The sequence below is a fragment of the Pan troglodytes genome, chromosome X (assembly GCF_028858775.2).
Source record: "Pan troglodytes isolate AG18354 chromosome X, NHGRI_mPanTro3-v2.0_pri, whole genome shotgun sequence".
NCBI classification, from domain to species: domain Eukaryota; kingdom Metazoa; phylum Chordata; class Mammalia; order Primates; family Hominidae; genus Pan; species Pan troglodytes.
The window spans coordinates 54316805-54341640 of NC_072421.2; the positions used below are offsets into that span (position 1 = coordinate 54316805).

The 24836-nt window shown below is 40.3% G+C and overlaps 1 protein-coding gene across 9 annotated transcripts in view; it reads right to left on the minus strand.

Moving 5' to 3' along the window:
* Positions 1-24836, minus strand: part of WNK3 (WNK lysine deficient protein kinase 3) — a 162610-nt gene that overhangs the window by 84465 nt on the left and 53309 nt on the right. For all 9 annotated transcript variants that reach the window (XM_054676971.2, XM_024353382.3, XM_024353376.3 and 6 more), the window contains exons 6-10: positions 19613-19701; positions 16013-16232; positions 12380-12674; positions 10957-11150; positions 10711-10860 (exon numbers count right to left, since the gene is read on the minus strand). In XM_054676971.2, coding sequence (XP_054532946.1) covers positions 10711-10860; positions 10957-11150; positions 12380-12674; positions 16013-16232; positions 19613-19701 — 948 coding nt within the window. The remainder of the gene's footprint in view (positions 1-10710; positions 10861-10956; positions 11151-12379; positions 12675-16012; positions 16233-19612; positions 19702-24836) is intronic.

The window sequence follows — 24836 nt, forward strand, 5'->3', positions numbered from 1 at the left end:
TAGCTGGGACTATGGGGTACATGCCACCACACCTAGCTAATTTTTTAATTTTTTTGTAGAGACGAGGAGGTCTCACTATGTTGCCCAGGTTGGTCTTGAATTCCTGGGCTAAAGTGATCCTCGTGCCTCAGCCTCCCAAAGTATTGGGATCACAGGTGTGAGCCACTGCACCTAGCCTCATACTGTTTTCCATAATGGCTACACCAATTTACATTCCCATCAACAGTGTACAAGGGTTCCCTTTTCTCCACACCTTTGCCAACACTTAAAGAACACCTAGTTTAATGAAAAGACATCCATGTTCCTGGACTCGAAGACTTCATATTACTAAGAGACAATACTACCCAAGCAATATACAAAGTTAACACAATGCCTATCAAAATCCCAGCTGGCTTTTTGGACACAACTTGACAAGCTGATCCCAAAATTCATGTGGAAATGCAAGGGACTCAGAGGAACCAAAATAATCCTGAGAAAGGAAAACTAAGTTGGAACACTCATACTTTTATGGTGAATTGATTGTCAACAAGGGTGCCAAGGCTATTCAATGGGTGAATAGTCTTTTGAATAAATGGCACTGGAAAAACTGGATGTCCACATGGATAGAATGAAATTGGACCCCTACCTCAAACTATATACAACAATTAACTCAAAATGGATCAAAGACCCAAATTTAAGAGCTAAAATTTAAAACTCTTAGAAGAAAATATAGGAGAAAATCTTCATGACCTTGGATCAAACAATAGTTTCTTAGATATGACACCAAAAGCACAAAGTAACGAAAGAAAACATTGAGAAATTGGACTTTATCAAACTTTTAAAAAAATTATGCCACAAAGGACACCATCAAGAAGGTGAAAAGACAACACACAGAATGGGAGAAAATATTTGTAAAGCATACATCTGATAATGGTCTAAGTATCCAGAATATATAAAGAACTCTTATAACTCAACAATAAAAAGACAAAAAGATACCCAATTAAAAACTGGGTAAAGGGGTTAGGCACAGTGGCTCATGCCTGTAATCCTGGCACTTTGGGAGGCCAAGGTGGGAGGATTGCTTGAGACCAGGAGTTCAAAACCAGCCAGGGCTATATGGCGAGACCTCATCTCTACAAAAAATAAAATAAAAGAATAAAATAAAAACTGGGCAAAGGATTTCAATAGATATTTCTCCAAAGACGATAAAAGAAGATACATGAACGACCTATATGCATATAAAAAGATGCTCAACATCATTAGTCTTCAGAAAAATGCAAATCAAAACCACAATGAGATACCACATCACACCCACTAGGATGTCTACAATAAAAACGACAGATGGGCCGGGTGCAGTGGCTCACGCCTGTAATCCCAGCACTTTGGGAGGCCGAGGCGGGTGGATCACGAGGTCAGGAGATTGAGACTATCCTGGCTAAGATGGTGAAATCCCGTCTCGACTAAAAATACAAAAAATTAGCCGGGCGTGGTGGCAGGCGCCTGTAGTCCCAGCTACTTGGGAAGCTGAGGCAGGAGAATGGCGTGAACCTGGGAGGCGGAGCTTGCAGTGAGCCGAGATCGTGCCACTGCACTCCAGCCTGGGCGACAGAACGAGACTGTCTCAAAAAAAAAAAAAAAAAAAAAAAAAAGATAAGTGTTGGTAGAGATGTGGAGAAAGGGATGTCTTTTCAACAGATGAAGCTGTTAGGATATTCCTAGAGGAAAAAAAAAAAAAAAGAAACTTGACCCCTTACTTCACAGCATTCATAAAAATTAATTCAAGATGAACCATGGACTTAAACATAAAACTATAAACCATATGAAAGTTTCCTTGTAACTTGGGTGTAGGCAAAGGTTTCATGGGCCACAGAAAGTAGTAACTACAATAGAAAAACTTTGATGAATCAGACTTCATCAAAATTAAATACTTTGTCTCATTAAATGAGACCATTACAAAAACGAATGGGCAATATAAAGACTGGAGAATATATTTATAAAACATGTATCTGACAAGGGACTTGTATAATCCAGAATATATAAGGAATTTCTGTAAATCCATAATAAAAAGACAAACATGAGCAAATAAAATGGGTAAATGACTTGAACAGGCACTTCACAAAGATATACAAAGGCCAACAAATACATGAAAAGGTACTCAACATCATAGTCATCGGGGAAATACAGATTAAAACCACGATGAGATACCACTATACAACAACCAGAATAACTAAAATTAAAAATGCTGGTGAGGGTGTGGAGCTCTCATACATTGCTGGTGTTAGTGCAGCCAATTCGGAAAACTTGCAATTTCTTAAAAAGTCAAACACTTATTCTATGACCCAGCAATTCTATTTCTAGGTATAATTCAAGAGAAATGAAAACATGTTTACAAAAAAAAAAACTTATATAGGGATGTTCATTGCAGCTTTATTCACAATAGCCCAAAACCAGAAATCACTTAGGTGTCTGTGAATAGAATAGATAAACAAATTTGGTATATCCATAAAATGGAACATTATTCTGCAGTTAAAAAAAAGAATGAGCTGGCTGGGCATGGTGGCATGTGCCTATAATCCCAGCACTTTGGGAGGCTGAGGCTGGCAGATCACTTGAGGTCAGGAGTTCCAGACCAGCCTGACCAACACGGAGAAACCCCGTCTCTACTAAAAATACAAAATTAGCCGGGCGTGGTGGCTCATGCCTGTACTCCCAGCTACTTGGGAGGCTGAGGCAGGAGAATCACTTGAACCCAGGAGGTGGAGGTTGCAGTGAGCCGAGATCAAGCCATTGCACTCCAGCCTGAGCAACAAGAACGAACTCCGTCTCAAAAAAGAAAAAAAAAAGCTACTGATACATACACAACATGGATCAATCTCAAAAACATGTTGAATGAGAGAAGCCTTACACAAGAATATATATTATATTGTTCCATTTATATGAAGGTCTAGAACAGGCTAAGCTAATCTATGGTGAAAAAATTGGCTAGGCATGGTGACTTACATCTGTAATTTCAGCACTTTGGGAAGCCAACGTGGGAAGACCCTATGAGCCTAGGAGTTCAAGACCAGCCTGGGCAACATGGCAAGACCCCGTCTCTACAAAAAAATCAAAAACTTAGCCAGGCGGAGTGGTGCGCACCTGTGGTCCCAGCTACTCAGGAGGCTGAGGTGCAAGGATGGCTTGAGCCAGGAGGTCAGGGCTGCAGTGAGCTGTGTTTGCACCACTACACTCCAGCCTGGGCAAAAGAGGAAGACCTTGTCTCAAAAAACAACAACAAATAATCAACAGCGGTTGACTCTAAAGGGGTGTGGAGAAAACTCACTGGGAAGGGGCATGAGGGAACTTTCTGGAGTAATGGCAATATTCTCTATCAGGTGGGCAAGCCACAGCCTTCAGGCCAAATCTGGCACACGACCTGTTTTTGTGAGCAAATGTTTATTGGAACACAGCCGCGCCTATTTGTTTACATATTTATGGTTGTTTTCATGCATACAACAGCAGAACTGAGTAACTGTAACAGAGATTATATAGCCTGCAAAGCCTACAATATTTACTATCTAGGCCTTTACAGAAAAAGACTGTCAACACCTCTTCTATGTCTTGATAATGGTTGGGGTTACATAGGTATAAGCATTTGTCGAAACTCATGAATTATGATTTATGCATTTTACTGTATATACATTTAAACTAAAAAACATAAATACTGAGTTCTAGTCAATGATATGTATTTATGGATGATGTATACTGATGTTAGCAACTTCCTTTAAACTTTGAAATGCACCAGAAAAATAAAATGGATTAATAAAGGGATAATAGGTATGTGATAGAGCAGATAGAGCAAAAGTTAACTGTATAATTTAGGTGTTAGGTATATGGGTGCTCATGCTACAATTTTTTCCAATATTCTGTATATCTGAAGTTTTTCTTAATAAGATGTTGGGGAAAACGTTTTAATTAGGTAAGGAAAGTATACAACACGTGCAATCTGCCCACAGAATGAACATTAAAATCCAAAATACTTTGTTAATTACATCTGTGTAGTGCAGGAAAACAAACAAACAAACAAAAAAGGTGGGGGGGAGAAGAAAAAATGGTTTGTTAAACCCCTTAATCTGAAATAAATAAATCCCAGAATAGTATGCCCCTGTCTGAAGAAACTTCAGCTGCAAAGATCTTTATTTATTCTCGCTCAGTCCTGTTAGGAGTCAGCACGCACATACTGAAATCCATTATAATTTATGCCCTTGATGAAGAGGAGATTTTATAAAATACAGAATACCTGAGGTAATAGCTGTTTGGTAGAGTAATATATTATCACTAGAAAACAACTCATACAGCATAGCACACCTTTTATCTAAGGACCTCAAAGTATTTTATTAGCCAAACAATAAATTCAGTGTGTTTTAGATATACCTAAAGCAGGGGAGAAGACCAAAAAGAATAAGTCAGATTCTCAGTTCTTTGCTTTAATTAATTCAATCAAGGGCTGGGCATGGTGGCTTACGTCTGTAATCTCAGCACTTTGGGAGGCTGAGGTGGGTGGAACACTTGAAGTCAGGAGTGCGAGACCAGCCTGGGCAACATGGTGAATCCCTCTCTCTACTAAAAATACAAAAATTAGCTGGGTGTGGTGGCAGATGCCTGTAATCCCAGCTACTCAGGAGGTTGAGGCAGGAGAATCAGTTGAACCCAGGAGGCAGAGATTGCAGTGACCCGAGATGGCGCCACTGCACTCCAGCCTGGGTGACAGAGCAAGACCCCATCTCAAAAAAAAAAAAAAAAAAGCAATCAATTCCCCAAATTAACTAAATCTCACTGAAGCCATCATAGCCTTTTTCTCCAATTCTGGTGGGGAGGGTAACTATCTTTCAAAGCAGATGGGTAGTAAAATGATTGAATATGCTGGGTTCAAATGCTAGCTTTTGGGTATGACACTAGAAAAGTTACTTAACCTCTATGAACCTCAGTTTCTTCATCAGTAAAAAAAGGTAATAATGGGATTCCTAGGGTTGGTGTGAAGATGTACATGTAATGCCTTTGGGATAGTATTTGGCAATAAGAATCACTCAATAGTATTATCTCACAAAGGCAAATGCTTTATTATAAATGTAGAACAATAACAGAACCATAGGTTCCAAACTTTTTAGGACTAAAGGATCTCGGAAAGCTACATTTGCCTCCTGGCTGTTTTCCAAACATGCCAGACAAACTTCTCCCTTAGGGCCTTTGCACCTGTTATTCCCTCTGTCTGAAATATACATTACTGACTCCCTTATTTCCTTCAAGTGTCTGCTCAAATGTTACCTTCTCAATGAGACCTACTCTGATAGCCATCTTCCTTAAAACTGCAACCCACTTTCCTCCTTTTCCTCCTCTACATTTTCCCCAAAGCACCTTGTACTGTATAATTTCCTTTTTATAGTGGTTATTGACAATCTTTCCCCATTAGACAACAAACCTCAATGACAGAAGGGGTTTTTGTATTTTATTCACTATTATATCCTAAGTAGGTCCTCAAATTTTTTTTAATTGTAGTCATCTGGTCTGATCCCTTCACTTTACAGATGAGAAAATTTAGAAAAGACCTGAATCAAGGTCACTCAGTAAGTAAGGAAAAGAGTCAGGAACAGGGACCGTGACTCCCACTGAAGTGCTGTATCTATTATAGTTCACTATCATCCTGACCCTTAAACATCACAGAAAAATCACAATCATCCTTATTTTCCCCCACGAGGATTTACCTTTGGAATTCCTTGGCCTTGTAAATGCTGCTGTGTGTGTAACACAGAAATGCTCTGAAAAGCAGTGGAAGCATCTACCAGAATGCTAAGTGTCAGGAGATGAACTGAAGATTGCTGATTTGGAAGGGCTATCCCAGAGCTTTGATAGAGGGTCTGCTGTTGTAATTGTGGCTCTGATGACCCAGAAACAGGTGCTAAGCTGTAAGATGGCTACCACTGCGGCCGGTCAGCAGACTGCTGCTGGATGTATGCTGGCTGGTATTGTGCTAGGTTTTTCTGTAGGGGAAAAGTCAGACTGTTATCTAGTGCCTGAAGTACTTGAGGCTGCTCTAAAGGCTGTATTATATATTGTTGTTCCAGGGCTGCCAGTTGCAACTGTTCTTGCAATGGATGTATAATCTGGACCATGTTTGTAATGGTGTTTGGAATACCTGGTAATGGCTGAACTTGCTTAGGTGCCTGTCAATGAGGTACCTGCTGCTGGAGAGCAGCATGTTGACTAAACAAAGATTGCTGTTGATTTATGGGACCTTCCTGAGTAGACAACTGATGGGTTTCCTGTGCTTGTCTATGAGATGAATGAGTCATCTGCTGCTGCTGCTGAATGAAAGCTAAGTGAAAAACCTGGCTTGGTGCTAGATGTGATTGGGAAAACTGTGCTGAGAAATGTGGGGGCTGGATCTGTGCCTGTGAAGAGGCCTGCTGAATGAAGGACATCTGCTCAGGGTTTTGAAGCTGTCCTTCCACTGCCCTCTGAGATATAATGCTAGTTGCCTGGGCCTGAGTTTTTAGCTGCTGGTGTCCAAAACTGACATCTGCTTGGGATGGAGTCGCTGAAAGCTGGACATTAAATAAAGGCTCAGTAGAATGTGTCTGTGTATCTAAGGTTGGTATTAAATACATCCTTTGTTCCAATGTTGAAGAAGAACTACCTTGGGGTTGTGTTAAATAGGCTTGTTGCTCAAAAGTCTGTGCTACAAATGGTGGTACAGAGTATAACTTCTGATGTGCAGAGTTTGTCTGTCATGTGTACTCGCTTGCTATCAGGAGGGCTTATTGTATATACCTGCTGGGTTATGAAGGTTGCATGTTCAGTTATCTGGATAGTGTAAGCAGTTTGTCCTAAATAAGATACATGCTCAAGAGACAGTGTCTGATAAGCAAGCTGTTCCATAGGTTGCACGAGGTAAGCTGCCTGGATTGCATATGCTGCCTGGTCTGGAAAAGGTGACTGAAGCAGAGGTTGCACTAGATAAGCAGACTGCACGTGAGTCTTTGCCAAATACGAGGGCTGTACTGCAGCTGGGACTGGATAAGAAGTCTGCACAGAATAGGCTGGCTGTGATCTCGGTGGTTGTACAGTGTAAAGAGGATGCTCCAGGACTGGCAGTGAATAAACAGGCTGTTTATGTAGTGGAGCATGGATTGAGTAAGTTGGCTGTGATGAGTAAGAAGTTTGTTGCTGGGGACATATCACAAAGGGCAGCTGCTCAGGAGCCTTCAATGGGAAGGATGATAATTCCGCAGGTGGCCCTGGAAGTGTGTTGAACAGAATAAGAAGGCTATTCCAGGGGCTGAATCACACTTTCAATACCACCCTTTGGCTGTTGCTGACTTGCAAGAGCTTCAGACTCTTGCAGAATATAATCCTGCTGAACATTTTTCTGTGGAGATGCCAAAATCTTAGGTTGTAAAATTAATGATTGTTGCTGAACACAAGCTTGGAAACAATACTCCTTGCACAGTCTGGCTTTGTGGCATTGAAGAATCTGAAGTTAGAGACTTCTGATGGGTATGGCTGTGATACTGAATGTATCTTTTGTGAAGGCTGATGGGCCCCTGAATGCCCCCCCAATGGAATTAGAAGGGAGCTGAGCTGTACTAGCAGCATTCTGTGCACTGCTCACATGTTGGACAGAAGAATGATTCAACAAAGCTTGAGGGTGATTAACCGGTAAGAAACTAGAAGTCTGACTGGCATCTGGTGCTTTGGTTAATGCCCGATTCCCATTTCTAGGATCACGCTCAAGTTGAAGACCAACTGTTGGATGCTGGGAAGTCATCTGTGAAGCAGAAAACGTCTGAAGAGAAACTGCAGAAAGGATTGGTTGTGGCCAGGCATGGTGGCTCACGCCTGTAATCCCAGCACTTTGGGAGGCCAAGGCGGGGCAGATCACTTGAGGCCAGGAGTTCAAGACCAGCCTGGCCAACATGACAAAACCCCATCTCTACTAAAAATACAAAAATTGGCCAGGCATGCTGGTGTGCTCCTATAGTCCCAGCTACTTGGGAGGCTGAGGTGGGAGAATCGCTTGAACCCAGGAGGCGGAGGTTGCAGTGAGCTGAGATCACACCACTTCACTCCAGCCTGGGTGACAGAGTGAGACTCTGTCTAAAAAAAAAAAAGAAAGAAAGGACTGATTGTGGAACTCCAGTAACTGACAAGTCTAAAGTCATAGGTTGGGCTAAAGTTTTTCTATCTGCTCCAAAGGCCAGCTACAGGTACAAGGAGAATTCAAATTATAAATGCATATACTATGCCCATTTTAATGGGACTTTCCCGGACATATTGATAGAGAAAATAATGCTATGTTCCAAAAATTTCAGCAAATTATCAAAAAGGTGCTAGGTATAGCATTAGTCCTATAAAAATCCTAATACCATGAGTAAATGCTAGTTAACTGAATACACTAAGGGGTTGAGACAAGTCACAGCAATATACCACTCATGGTTTCTTATTTATCGCAATTTACTACATAACTCATTCAAACCCTGGCAGAGATTCTGAGTATCCGAATCTGACATCGTCACACACCTGACAGTGGAAGTCCCATGAGAAAGCTCAAAGGATTTCAGTATCATTCCTAAAATGAATATAGATACTCTCTCAAGAAGAGAGGAGAGAGTTGGCAGAAATAAATACTGATTGGCTGCAATAATTCCTAGAATTTGGGCTACCATGCTCATAAAAAGACCCATATAATCAAATTTCTTGCTTATGTGGCTTCTATATATTAGGTGAAAAGGGCAGGCTACAAAAAATCATATGTATGTGATATACATGTGTATATATAAACAAAGTTATACATGTGTACACAGAAAAAAAGATAAATCTAAAGGCTATACCTCAAACATAAACAATAAGTTGTTGGCCGGGCACAGTGGCTCACACCTGTAATCCCAGCACTTTGGGAGGCCGAGGCGGGCGGATCACGAGGTCAGGAAATCGAGACCATCCTGGCTAACACGGTGAAAGCCCGTCTCTACTAAAAATACAAAAAATTAGCCGGGCATGGTGGCACGTGCCTGTAGTCCCACCTACTCGGGAGGCTGTGGCAGAAGAATCGTTTGAACCCGGGAGGCGGACGTTGCAGTGAGCCGAGATCGCGCCACTGCACTCCAGCCTGGGCGACATAATGAGACTCCATCTCAAAAAAACAAAACAAAACAAAACAAAATGAAAAAACAATAAGTTGTCTCTAGCTGGAGAAATAAGTAATTTTTCACTTTCTTTTTCATAACTTTATGGGCTTTATTTTAAAATAAGCAAGTAACATTTTGATAATTAAATTTTTGGAACACATTTTAAAATACACATACCTGTATGCTTATGTAAATTGAACCTAAGTTAAATTTAAGCTCCCATTCAACACACTTTGCATTATAGGCTTAGAAAGAGGCAAATCAAACTACCACATGAGCTCAATTACAAATAGGCACCATATCACTTATAAATACTAGCCAAATATCTGGCATCTTCAACTATATCAAACTAAATCTACCCCTAGCAGATTTTAAATGCATCTGGCATTTGTCAAGTACATACATGCTTTCCCCTAAAAGACTGGGCTCTTTGAGGGCAAGGATCATGTTTATTTTATTTCATATCCCCAGAAGGTGGTAATCATTAAAAGTTTGATGATGAACTGATAATATACTAATCTCTTAAAAGATGCACCAGCAACTAGCTAAATCAGGCATTCTCTGTTAGCTAGCAGCTATTAGATCATCTCACTCCCAGAGAAGGAAGACAAATGCAAGGTATGGTGGGAGGTGAGAGGAGAAAATCGGGTAATGGCAAAGAAAAATGCAACCATGTATCCAGAATCCATAACCTAGGGAACCAGGATATAGTCTTAATATATAAACTCACACAAAGACTATTAACTCATTGTCAGAAATGAATAATGCTGACTTTAACAGTCTGAAAGACAAAAACACTTCTTATTTCTCCTACAGAAATAAACGTGAACCAAAACAAGTCAAGAGTTTAGATGAACATGCTAAAAATCATGAAAATCTATGAAACACTATTTCTAATTAACTGCAACAGACATCCTTCCATGTTCAAATCAGGCTGGAAAAGTTTAATACAAAGAACAAATAATCATGAATAAGAGGAAGAGATCAGTCCTAAATAAATCTTTTGTCCATATATACTGAGTTCTCTGTTTCTTCTCCAATTATACAAGCAGTATCTCAAGATTCTAGTTACACAATATTAGACACATTAAGAGGAACATCTTGGGCCGGGTACTGTGGCTCATGTCTGTTATCCTAGCACTTTGGGAGGCCGAGGCAGGCGGATCACCTGAGGTCGGGAGTTCGAGACCAACCTGACCAACATGGAGAAACCCCGTTTCTACTAAAAATACAAAAAATTAGCGGGGCATGGTGGCACATGCCTGTAATCCCAGCTACTTGGGAGGCTGAGGCAGGAGAATCACTTGAACCTGGGAGGTGGAGGTTGCGGTGAGCCGAGATTGCATCATTGCACTCCAGCCTGGGCAGCAAGAGCGACACTCCACCTCAAAAAAAAAAAAAAAAAAAAGGAATGTCTTGGGTGAAGGAAAGCATAAACAACTTTTAGCTTTTGGTGACCTTTCTCTAAACTATAATGAATTTATAAAAGAGAACCTTTGCCTGTCAGAAAATCTAGGCAGTGTTTAATTTGTTTAAATGAATACAGAACCTCTAAAATGTGTCTTACCTTTATCTGTGGGACCTTCTGAACAGTTAATGGGGAAACCTGGGGTTGTGAAACAACTGTCGGTCCAAGGACATGTACAGGTAAAACAGTGGACTGACCTTGAACCAAAGGCAAAATCTGCGGCTGAGTCAGCTTTGGCTGCTTCTGTAACTGTTAAAATAAGGGGAAAAAAAGATTAAAGATAAACTTTCCCATTTACAGTAAATACACTGATTATATATTTAAAAATATAACAGTTCACCTCACCCCTGAAACTTGCTGGTAATGTCCTACTAGTTGTTGAGATGAATAAATTTGCCCTGGAACATTTACTTCAGCCTGCGGGATATTAGAAACCATTTGAGAGCCCATCGTTTGATTTGAGGAATAGGCTACACTGGGCTGACTTGAAGTATCTGAATGTATAACTGATGCAGCTCCTGCCTCAGACAAATTGTCACCTATAAAAAAAGAAAATAAGTAACAGGTAGAAGGGAAAACTTGAAGCACAAAATGTCCAAATGGTATAGGTAATGGTGTTTCTTTAATGGCTTTTTTACTCTGAGAACCTGACATAGCTTGAAATAAAATATTTACACTACAACATTAATCAAAAACCAGCATGTAAACTCTTATCAAGCAATGAAATGTTGACATTGTGGTATAACTAAAATTTTCTTAGTAAAGCAAACCTAAAAACAGAGAATCAGATAAAAATCAACTCCATTTGCTGGCCATGTCATGTATATCCCTAACTAATCTACACTTGACATAAGGATTTCAGTAAAATATATCATATTCTCTTTCTCCTATAACCTAGAATACTGTCTTTGTAGAACAGTAGGTTATTACTATGCAAATACTGTGTCCTTCTGGAAAAGAAAATGCATTACAGCAGAAAATTAGAGGAATTGTGTTAATGTTACACTTGAGCCTAAAATACAAAGGGTCTTAAAGACTAGAAAATTCCTTCTTGAGGAATAAATTTTATCTTTAGTTCTAAATTTTCTTTATTAAACGATGTACGTGGCTGGGCGCGGTGGCTCATGCCTACAATCCCAACACTTTGGGAGGCTGAGGCGGGTAGATGGCTTGAGCCCAGGAGTTTGAGACCAGCCTGGCCAATATGGTGAAACCCCATCTCTACCAAAAGAAAATACAAAAATTAGCCAGGTGTAGTGGCACGCACTTGTAGTCCCAGCTACTCAGGGGGCTGAGGTGGGAGGATCACCTGAGCCTGGGGAGGTCGAGGCTGCAGTGAATCATGATCACACCACTGCACTCCAGCCTAGGTGACAGAGCAAGGCCCTGTCTCAAAAAAAAGAAAAAAAGGATTTATGTTAGACCCTCAAAAATGATAATAAGATCATTTTATTTATACCCCAAACAAAACCAGATGCTAGATTATGATCCTTCTGCAACTAGCACCTTAGAAGAATCACTTAACAAAACAGTTTCTTAATTTTAAAATAAGGAAACTAGCTGGCTTGTCTATTTCAGGGGTTTTGTAAAAGGCTTGATGAAATGATAGAAGTGCTATTTATAGCACAGAAGTGCTATTTAAAGATAAGCAAACATACAAAAAGGAAAAGAAACAAAATAGGTCATTGACCACTGCCCTTCAAAATAAATAAAGATTAGAGAATATAATCGCACATGCGTTTGCTTTTACAAGCTGTAACTGTGTTACCTGTAACAGAGGAGCAGTGCTGCTGTGGTTTTCTTTGTAGAAGCTGTTGTCTAACATGTTGATCAACTTCAGTTTCTTCACATTCAGCCCCAGATTGCTGAGCGGGAGCAAGGGGCAAAGTTGTATTCTGGGGCTGAGGGAATACATTCCCCATAGACTTGCACTGAGAATCCCTGCGTTCTTCCAAACAGCCAGCAGGCTTCTTCTCTCTTGTCTTCTTTATTGGTGTCACCCGGTCTCTAATGGATTTAGCAACAGCTTTGGAATCACTTTCATGGAAGAACCCAGACTTGACCTACAAACAAAACATAATAAGCAAACTACTTCTTTAACATTTAAGATTTTAACTTTTTTTTTTTTTTTTTTTTTTGAGACAGAGTCTAGCTCGGTCGCCCAGGCTGGAGTGCAGTGGCATGATCTCGGCTCACCGCAACTCTGTCTCCCAGGTTCAAGCGATTCTCCTGCCCCAGCCTCCCAAGTAGCTGGGATTACAGGTGCCCGCCACCACGCCCAGCTAACTTTTTTGTATTTTTAGTAGGGACGGGGTTTCACTGTGTTGGCCAGGCTGGTCTTGAATTCCTGACGTCGTGATCCACCGCCTCGGCCTCCCAAAGTGCTAGGATTACAAGCATGAGCCACCGCGCCCGGCCAATTTTAACTTTTTTTTTTTTTTTTACTAGCAGTTATTTTATGCCCCCAAATTCCAAATTAACAGTTAATCTGTTTCTATATTCTCTCTTAAACAAAGACATACATAAATGCCAGAGCCTCTAATTGGCATGAGAAAAATCAATAGTATTACCAAGCATTGTTAAAATAATTCAGGCTTTAAACAAAAACGAACAAAACAACTTGATGTTTCAGAATATGCAGTCTTATCACAGGTAATTTAGAACTGCCATTACGTTTTTTGAAGGATTAAAAAGGTTTCCTCATTCAGCAACATTAAGTGTCTACAATGTGCGCAGTACTAGGCACCAGATACAGGTGACTAAGTTGGTCCTTTGTCCTGTATGAGCACACTATTAGGTGGTGTGAAATGGACATAACTTAACTTGAAATGAGCTGCTGTAAAAGTCTTAAGTAGGAGCACGCTGCATCTCTGGAGGTAATAGAGTAAGTGTTTTCACAAAAGAATTCTATTTTATTTGATTTGTTTTTGAGAGACAGGTTCTCACTCTGTTGCCCAGGCTAGAATGCAGTGGTACAATGATAGGTCAATGCAGCCTTGACCTCCCAGGCTCAAGTGATCCTCCCACCTCAGCCTCCCGAGTAGCTGGGATCACAGGCATGCACCACCACACCTGGCTAATTTTAAATTTTTTGTAGAGATGGGGTCTCCCTATATTGCTTGGGCTTTGGTCTCGAACTCCTGGGCTCAAGCAATCCTCTCACCTCGGCCTCCCCAAAGTGCTGGGATAACAGGCATGAGCCACCACATCCAGCCTGGAAGGTAAGTTCTGACCTGCATTAAAGCCAAAAAAGGAACGTGCACACTATTGAGGGATGTGCAGAAGTTTGGAGTGGAGACCAACATTCTAGGCAGAGGCAAGTATGCTAACAGCAAAGTACTACATCTTACTAGGCATTAGAGGAGTGAGAGAAGAAAAGGTTCTGCCTCGTCATCTCAGAGGAACAGGGCTGAACAGTAGAGAAGATCATTTGAGGAGGTACCATGACATATCATTCTCAGTCCTGCAATCTGCTTTAAGATGATCCCTCTTAATCCCCAAACCTGTGCATATGAGATATCACTCCCATCATTGTGTTTGCTATAATATATAGCACAATTGGCCTTAATCTAGGGAGATTATCTCGGTGAATCTTTTACCAGCTGCTGACACTAGAAGGATTCAATATGCCATTGCTGGCTTTGAAGACGGGGTGGAGACATGGAAAGGACTATAGAGTGGCTTCTAGGAGCTGAAAGTGGACCCAGCTAATCCCATGTCCCCTGAAGACATGGGATTCAGGAAATCCAAAATTAAATACAGGAGTGAAGCAGAGAAGTCTAGGAAGATGGTAATGGGAAATGCCAGGGTGATAGTTGTGTACCAGATGTCCAAAATAATCATTCCAGTTTAGAACAACAGTATGATCAGAAAGACATGTTAAAGGCTATCATTTCCAGGTTCCCACTGTCATTGCCCCATCCTTCTTTTTAACCTGAGGCCAGAATGCCCAGGTGAGCCTGGCGCAGATGGTTTGTACTCAGCTGGTTTTGAGTACATGCTGCTGCGGCTCCTGCACACCCTCCCATCAGCACTGCAGCTGCCTGGAGCACGTATGGACATGCATTTCACCCCACAGAAGTTGCCTTCTGTGATCCACTATTGAGAGTGGGGGCTGGTCACAGAGAGATTGGAAGCAAAGAGTCAGAGTGGCCCACTCCCCATCAAACCATATGGTAACCAGACAACTAATTTCTGGTCTGCACAATAGCCCTGCCGGTGCCCTGACTGCGCTGAGACATGGGTGTATTTTCCTGGCCTCATTTAGAACCTTACCCTCTGACTTCTCCAGAAGTAGCTCTTGTAAACTCTTAGGGAAACTGAAGCCAGAATTGCTATAACTGAGAAAGTCTCTTCAGCTTATCCTCTCCTGGGACTCTTCACCTAATTGTACCAATACTGCCCCTTCCCACCAACTAGGTGCATGCTTGCCATTCAGTTTTCAAAACAAAACAATATATTATGCAGGTAAACTGTGATGAAAAACAAAGAAATGAGTAACACAAAAGTCTGGGTAGGGGCCGGGCACAGTGGCTGACACCTGTAATCCCAACACTTTGGGAAGCTGAGGTGGGGACAGATCACTTGAAGTCAGGAGTTCGAGACCAGCCTGGCTAACATGGTGAAACCACATCTCTACTAAAAGTACAAAAATTAGCTGGGAGTGGTGGCAGGCGCCTGTAATCCCAGCAACTCAGGAGGCTGAAACAGGAAAGTCGCTTGAACTCGGGAGGCAGAGGTCGTGGTGAGCCGAGATTGTGCCACTGCACTCCAACCTGGGCAACAGAGTGAGACTCCATCTCAAAAAAAAAAAAAAATCTAGGTAGATATTACTCATGGTGATGAGGGAGGAAAATGCAAATGAGAGAGGCACTCAGGTGGCTTTTAAGGTAATGGTAATGTCCTATTTCTTAATAAATGTAGAGCTTTATTATTCTTTATACTCTACATACAAATTTAATACACTGTCACAGCGATATAGTTCACAACAACATAACAATTTAAAGAAAAAAGGAGAAGGTCAGGCTCGATGGCTCACGCCTGTAATCCCAGCACTTTGGGAGGCTGAGGTGGGTGGATCACAAGGTCAGGAGTTCAAGACCAGCCTGGCTAACACGGTGAAATCCCGTCTCTACTAAAAATACAAAAAATTAGCCGGGCGTGGTGGCGGGCTCCTGTAGTCCCAGCTACTCAGGAGGCTGAGGCAGGAGATTGGCGTGAACCCAGGAGGCGGAGCTTGCAGTGAGCCAAGATCGCGCCACTGCACTCCAGCCTGGGTGACAGAGCGAGACTCTGTCTCAAAAAAAAGGAGAAAATGAGAGGAAAGAAAGCAATGAGAAGGAGAAAGGAATGAACCCTGATACAATAAGAGGTGAGGGGAATAGTGGTATGATTAACTTACCATTTCATATGCTACTTCCTCAGGTGTATCTGTTTCTAAGTTGAAACTAAATTCAATAGCTTCATTGTCTTTGTGTTTGCCTTTCAATTTTTTAGGGTCTTCAACCCAGAGTCTTAAAGCAAGGGATGAATTTGAGCAATCATCTTCTTCTGCTAACTCCACCCTCAGTCCTGTATCCTCAGCAAAAAATGCATGGTTTAATAGGTCCCTGATAGACAACCTAATAAACAAAACATATATCTCATTATCAGTTCTTCCAATCATAGCAAGACCCTTTAATTGCTAAAAATTAATTGTATAAAAGCAAAAAACTTATTTGAAATTTTCTATCAATTTAATCATTAATCTGCCTTGTTATAAAAACCAAATCTCTTTCTTTAACAGATCCTGTGGAAGCAAAAACAACAATAAATCTTATATCCAATTTATTACCAGGGATGCAAAGAAATCCCAACTAACATGCATACGGAGTGACTTCAATTAAAAATGAATTATTACAAGTAATACATCTAAATAACAAAGTTTAACATACACAAAATTATGCCTAGTGAGAACTGGAGAAGTAGCTTAGTACATGTTAGGCAAATTTCCCTAAGCCACTGGCTTAAGTTACTCAGACTCAAACAGTAGATTCTCAGCAAAGGGAACCAAAAACTCTTGCAGATTTATAAACTCTAAAGTACATTAAAAATTCAAACTCTTTTTACGAATGTTATAAATAGAAGTCACTGTCTCCATTAACAATAATCTAGTCAAAGTACTTTACAGAATGCCATGGGTGAAGCTAATGTGGTTCAGCAAAGTCCAGTGGTTTTCGTATTTAACTCTGGTTTTAGACCAGAGTATACATATAACAGATACAACCCTAGCCTAGTATTAGGGATTAACCATCTCTGAAGAGAAACAAAGGACATAGCTTCAAAAGATTTGTTTACAAGCTGGACAAGTTAATTTACTTTTACTAACTTTTAAAACAGATACATAACATTTAAACTCTCTGTATTACAGGCCAGTGAGAGCTGAAACTGATGTACTGCATAATGTCTACAGAGACCTCTTCTTACACTACATAAACAGAAAAAGTATATACACAGCATGATATCCTGTAAGTTGAGGATTTTCAACCCCCTACATTTTTAGTGACCAAGTGACAAATACTTAACTAAGATGGTGTCATAAATAGAATAAGCCATCATTCCATACAAAGTTGATTTTTTTGAAAAAGAAAAAGCTGCTCAAATGAATTACTTTTAAGACTAAAATGAGATGTGTGTTTTGGTGTTTTTTTTTTTTTTTTTTGGGACGGAGTGCAGTCGCGTGATCTTGGCTCACTGCAACCTCCACCTCCCAGGTTCAAGCAATTTTCCTGCCTCAGCCTCCCAAGTAGCTGGGACTACAGGTGTGTGCCACCACGCTCAGCTAATTTTTATATTTTTTAGTAGAAACGGGGTTTCACCATGTTGGCCAGGATGGTCTCAATCTCTTGATTTTGTGATCCGCCCCACTCAGCCTCAGGCGTGAGCCACTGTGCCCGTCCCTAAGACTAAAGCGAGATGTGTTTAAGGAGGCACAACCAAGTAAAGCCCTCTGCTTCCCGATAAAAATTTTTACTGTATTATTTATAGTGAATTTTTACTGTAAAATTTTTATTATTTACAGTAGAATTATTTTGGTTTATTAGTTTGCTTGTTTGTTTGCTTGCTTGTTTTGGGATGGAGTCTCACTCTGTTGCCCAGGCTGGAGTGCAGTGGCAAGATCTCAGCTCACTGCAACCTCCACCTCCCAGGTTCGAGCAATTCTCCTGCCTCAGTCCCCAGAGTAGCTGGGATTATAGGCACCCACCACCACGCCCAGCTAATTTTTGTATTTCTTGTAGAGATGGGGTTTCATCATGTTGGCCAGGCTGGTCTCAAACTCCTGACCTCAAGTGATCTGCCCGCCTCAGCCTCCCAAAGTGCTGGTATTAGAGGTGTAAGCCACTGCACCCAGCCTGTTTGTTTTTAAGACAGGGTCTTACTCTGTCATCCAGGCTAGAGTACAGTGACATGATCATAGCTCATTGTAGCTTCCAACTCCTGGGCTCAAGCAATCCTCCCACTTCAGCCTCCCCGGGGCTGGGACTACAGGCATGTGACACTACGCCTGGGTAATTTTTTCATTTTAATATTTTGTAGAGACAAGGGTCTCATTTTGCTTCCCAGACTGGTCGTGAACTCCTGGCCTCAAGTGATCCTCCTGCCTCGGCCTCCCAAAGTGCTAGGATTACAGGTATAAGCCACTACCCTCAACCTATTATCCTTTTAGTTATCAAAATAATACTTGTTTTATGTAATTACTAACTTGTTCAAGGTCACACAGGCTAAGTGTGAGCCCAGATTTGACTTTAAGTCTGATGATGAAGCCTGTGCTTTTCCCAATATACTAATATGCTATAAATCCTTTGCAGTATTCCAGTGCTCTTTGGTAATAGAACATATTTAAAGGCTGTACAAACAACAATCAGAATCCAAACTAAAATAGCTACTTCTACATAGTGTTTTTAGCCTCATTTTTAAAAGCATGCCTAAGCTCCTATCTCAACAACAAAAAACCAAACAAGCCAATTAAAAATGGGCAAAAGAGTTGAATAGATATTTCTGCAAAGATATACAAATGGCCAATAACCCCATGAAAATTTCTACTAAGGATATATCGCCTTTACTAATAATCATCAATAAGGAAGTAAAAATCAAAAGACAAACCCACCAATTTAAAGTCAGCAACTGTCCAAAGCTGAAACTAAAGGGAGGCAGGTTGGGTGTGGTGGTTCACGCCTGTAATGACAGCACTTTGGGAGGCTGAGACGGGTGGATCACTTGAGGCCAGGAGTTGGAGACCAGCCTGGCCAACATGGTAAAACCCCGTCTCTACTAAAAATACAAAAATTAGCCAGGTGTGATGGCATGCACCTGCAATCCCAGCTACTCAGGAGGCTGAGGCAGGAGAATCGCTGGAACCCGGGAGGCAGAGGTTGCAATGGGTCAAGATCGTACCACTGCACTTCAGCCTGGGTAACAGAGCGAGACTCTGTCTCAAAAAAAAAAAAAAAAAAATTAAAAATTAAATAAGAAATAAAACCTAAAGGGAGGCAAAAGCTAAGAGTAATGGGAGTTGTCTATAAGGCAAATTGTGACACAAATAAATGTGGAATACGATTTCTTGAATACATATTTCTTCTATCCATATTAGCTTTATCATTATCATGACACTAAAGATATAGAATCAAATTTTTAAAATTTTGTCCACTCTCAACTGTTAGAAGCAAATTAACCTGTGAGGGCCTACTGACTGTTAAGCTGATGGCTGAAGGTGATGAAAGCTTGTCAAAAGGCACACACACACACAAACGCAACCCAAACGTCAGTTCAAGAAAAATTCAGCACATGATATCCAAGTCTAAAATGGTAAACAACATGCACTGATACACTTCAATCTAGAGTATGGTTTGGCTTCTACTCAAAAGTCAAACTCAACATGACTGAAAGGTCAGAAAACGACCCAATGCAAGATAAGAGAAAAATGCATCTTTCAGTTATGTCATTTTGCTACAATTGCACCCACCTTTCAGATTTGTTTTGACGAATACATCCTTCAATGATTTCTTTGACTTCAGGATCAGTGACTTTATTGAAGCTGGCTGGTTTTATGCCCTAGGAGAAAAAAATGGTTTCTAGTAACAAATGATGCAATTGAAAGCCCAAGTCAACATGACATTTATTAAACATTATTTTTATCACTAAACCATAGTCAAGTTTTAAATGAAATATTTGTAAATATACATGTGTATATATAGAGAACATAAGTTTAATAACCTTTTGACAAGGATGTTGTCTACAAATAACAGTAAAAAAACCTTAAATAATCTAAACTTCTGACAACAGAGGCAAAGTTACACATATTATGTTATATATATAGTATGATTTTCAAATCTAGATCTGCAGGTATATATGACAATACACAGAAATTAAAAATGTTCTCAGAATAATTAATGACATGGGAAATTCTCATAATGTACTATTAAGTAGGGAAAAATAGGATCCCCAAATCTACATACAGTATAATCCCAATTAACAATATATAATAAACAAGTTTATTTATTTATTTATTTTGAGATGGAGTCTCGCTCTGTCACCCAGGCTGGAGTGCAGTGGCGTGATTTTGGCTCACTGCAACCTCCCACCTCCCTGGTTCAAGCAATTCCCCTGCCTCAGCCTCCTGAGTAGCTGGGATTACAGGCGCACGCCACCAAGCCCGGCTAATTTTTCTGTATTTTTAGTAGAGACGGGATTTCACCATGTTGGCCTGACTGGTCTCAAACTCCTGATCTCAGGCGATCTGCCTGCCTTAGCCTCCCAAAGTGCTGGGATTACAGGCGTAAGCCACTGCGCCCAGCCATAAACAAGTACTTTTTTGAAATCAGAAAATAATTAATGCTATTTTTAAAAACTTTTGAAAATTCAAAATAAAGCCTTCTCTATTTCAAACAGTCCAATTCTCTCTCTCTCTCTCTCTCTCTCTCTCTCTCTCTATATATATATATATATATATATATATATTTTTAAGACAGGGTCTCACTCTGTCCACCCAGGCTGAAGTGCAGTGGCATGATCACAGCTCACTGCAGCCTCAACCTCCCAAGCTCAAGTGATCTTCCCACCTCAGCCTCCAGAGTAGCTGGGACTACAGGCGCATGCCACCAAACTCGGCTAATTTTTTTTTTTTTTTTTTTTTTTGTAGAGACAAGGTCTTGCTATGTTGCCCAGTCTGGTCTTGAATTCCTGGGCTCAAACAGTCCTCCTGCCTCAGCTTCCCAAAGTGCTAGGATTACAGGCATGAGCCACTGCACCCAGCCCAATTCACTATATTTCAGTCTTCTAGAATGGCTAGAAGCCATCAGTAGACGGCAATCAGTAGATACATATGTGTATGTATGGGTATATATGTATATATATGAACATATATACCTATATATTTAAGAAATCTGTATTATTTTTATCCTTAAGCAATAATAAAATATTGAGAGCATGTACCTCAAGCTAATTATCAGGTTCTAGGAATTCAAGAACAAATAAATGAAGTCCAGACAATTCAAAATGTTTCTATAATAACTGTGTTGGCTTCCTGAATCTGCTTATTTTATATTCTATTACCTTTTATTTAAGATTTAAAAAATAACCCAAGTAAGATCATTGCAGTCATTTAATAGAAAATTCCAAATTAAGCTGGAAGCAGAAAGGTACAATGGAAAGAATAATTGTTATGGAATGAAGCAATCTAACATCTACTTCTACGCCTGTCATGCTACCTCAAAGGACATAGAATCAGAAAGCCCAGCATTACATCGTAGACAAATATGATGAAATTAGGAGTTAATTTAGTTCCTAAAATGTAGAAGCTTAAGATAGATGGAAATCTGAATTGTGATATGGCATTTTTAATGACTTTACTATAAAATAATAAAGTCACTATTCAAAAAATAGACCTATTAAAACAGCAACTCAAAGTACAATAAAAAATTAAAAATAAAAATAAATTTTCTAAAATAAATACATTTTAAAAATTTTAAAAAATTGACCTGTTATTCTACCTATGGAAAAAGCCCTCTTTGACCTTCCCACTGATATACTCATTTCTCATCTCTGGGTAAATTACTGCCTTTCTCTGCTCCTACGTAAAAACAGTTCAGGAGCTGTAACTTACAAAATCTAACACGAAATTCTTTTCTATTTATGGCCTTCCAAAATATGGGCCAAAACTAAAAACACATTCTAGCCTTATCTCTTTTTCTGAGCTCTTACAGAAATTTTCAAACATACGTGAAAGTAGAATAGCATAATGAAGTCCCGTGTAACCATCACCAGTTTCAACAACAGTCAACATTTTGCCAACCTTGTTTCAGCTATCTGCCCCCACACATATTGTATCCTGGAATATTTTAAAGCAAATCTCAGGCATCATGTCATTTCACCCATGAATTTTCCAGTTTACATCTCTAACAGATAAGAACCTTTTAAAAAAAAAATCGTGTAGCTCAGGCATGGTGGCTCATGCCTGTAATCCTAGTACTTTAGGAGGCCAAGGTGGGTGGATTGCGTGAGCCCAGTAGTTCAAGACCAGTCTGGGCAACATGGTGAAACCCCATCTCTACACAAAAATATAAAAAGAAAAAAAAATAGCTGCGTGTGGTGGTGTGTACCTGTGGTCCCAGCTACCAGGGTGGCTGAGGTGAGAGGATTGCCTGAGCCCAGGAAGTCAAGGCTATAGTGAGCCAAGATTGTACCACTGTACTCAAGCCTGGATGACAGAGCAAACACTGTCTTCAAAAAAAAAAAAAAAATCATATAATCGTCCCCCCTAAAATACTCATGAATAATTCCTTAATATCAAATATCTGAAACCCAGTCCATACTCAAATTTTCAAAATTGTCTAAATGATGTCTTTTTACAGTTGGTTTGTTCAAATCAGGATCCAAACAAGGTCCATAGGGTAGGGTGTGCATGAGCTGGCTCATACCAGCTCACAAATGCTATTAAGTTTTCAGAAATTCTGCGATCCAATTGTTAAACATGGCCATTTAAAATAAAACTAAATTATAAAAGTTTACAATTAAATAAATTACATTAAAAGCCAAGGTAAGCTGGGCACAGTGGCCCACACCTGTAATCCCAGTACTTTGGGAGGCCGAGGTGGGCAGATCACCCGAGGTCAGGAGTTTGAGACCAGCCTGGCCAGCATGGCAAAACCACATCTTTATTAAAAACAAATATATATATATACAAAAACTAGCCAGGTGTGGAGGCACATGCCCGTAATCCCAGCTACTTGGGAGGCTGAAACATGAGAATCGCTTGAACCCAGGAGGCAGAGGTTGCAGTGAGCTGAGATCGTACCACTGCACTCCAGCCTGGGTGACAGAGTGAGACTCTGTCTCAAAAACAAAACAAAACAAAACAGAGCAAAAAAAAGCCAAAGTAATAAATACTGAAAACATCACTCCCTAACTATTTTACTACAGTTTACTATTATTTATGTGTTTGAGGTTATTTACAGCTACTCTATCTGCATGGTAGAAATAACCATACAATGAGTGCAACAGTGCATCTCTTCCCAACTCTTCATTCAGTGAGGTCACATTGGTAACCTGAAATCAGCCATAGTGGGAGTACTTATACCACAAAAATCAGCAAATACTAGAAGTCAGCATTCTTTCTTTCTTCAGAGAATCAGGTGTTAAACATTTACCAGCTCACCACTACTCTTAAGTCTCTTGTATTCTATAAAAGCCTCCCTCCCTTCCTGTTTGTTTCATAAAATGTATTTGTTGGAGAAACTAGGTCATTTGTCCTACAGAATGTCCCACATTCTGGATTGTAGCCTTATTTCTTATTGTCTCCTTACACAAACTTCTAGAGTCAGACAGACTTGGGGTCAAAACCCACCATTATCAGTAGCTGCGGGAAGTTGGGCAAGGTACAACCTCTGATTCTCAGTTTCATCATCTGTAAACTGAAGATTGCGCCTATCTCGTAGGGGGTAAAGATTAAAGTATGTGGTGGCCGGGCGCAGTGGCTCACGCTTGTGATCCCAGAACTTTGGGAGGCCAAGGTGGGTAGATCACGAGGTCAGGAGTTCGAGACCATCCTGGCCAACATGGTGAAACACCGTCTCTACTAAAGATACAAAAAATTAGCCGGGCATGGTGGTGCGCGCCTGTAATCCCAGCTACTCGGGAGGCTGAGGCAGGAGAATCACCTGAACCTGGGAGGTGGAGGATGCAGTGAGCCGAGATAGCACCATTGCACTCCAGCCTAGATGACAGGGCGAGACTCGGTCTCAAAAAATAAATAAATAAAGTATGTGGTATACCGCATGCATTAAAAAACAGTATCTCCTCACATCTGTTAGAATGACTATTATCTAAAAGATGAAAGATAAGTGTTGGTGAGGATGCAGAGAAAAGGGAACCCTTGTACATTGTTGATGGGAATATAAATGGTACAGCTGTTATGGAAAATGGTATGGAACTTCCCCAAAAAAACTAAAAATAGAACTACCATAGCAATTCTACTTCTTGGTACATACCCAAAGGAATTGAAATTAGTATGTCAAACAGATATATGCATGCCTATGTTCACTGCATCACTATACACAATAGCCAAGATATGGAAATGACCTACATGTTCATCAGTGAATGAATAAAGAAAATGTGGTATATATATACAACGGAATACTATTCAGCCTTTAAAAAGAAGAAAATTCTATCATTTGTGACAATGTGGATGAACCTAGAAGACATTATGTTAAGTGAAATAAACCAGCACAGAAAGACAAATACAACATGATCTCACTTACACATGGAATCTAAAAAAGATGACCTCATAGAAGAGTAGAATGATGGTTACCAGAGACTGGGAGTTGTGGGGGAGGAAATGGGGAGCCATTGGTCAAAAGGTACAAGTTGCAGTTAGACAGGAGGAGTAGGTTTTGAGATCTACCGTACACCAGGGTAACTACAGTCGATAATAACAATAATATACTGTCAATTTCAAAATAACTTAGTAAATTTCAAATGTCTTACCACACAAAATAATAAGCAAGTGGGGTGATAGATATGTTAATTAGCCTGATTTAATCATTCCACATTTGTGTGTGTGTGTGTATCTCAAAACATCACATAGTACCCCTTAAATATGTACAATAACAATTTGTCAATTAAAAATGATATTAATTTTGGCCAGGCGCGGTGGCTCACACCTGTAATCCCAGCACTTTGGGAGGCCGAGG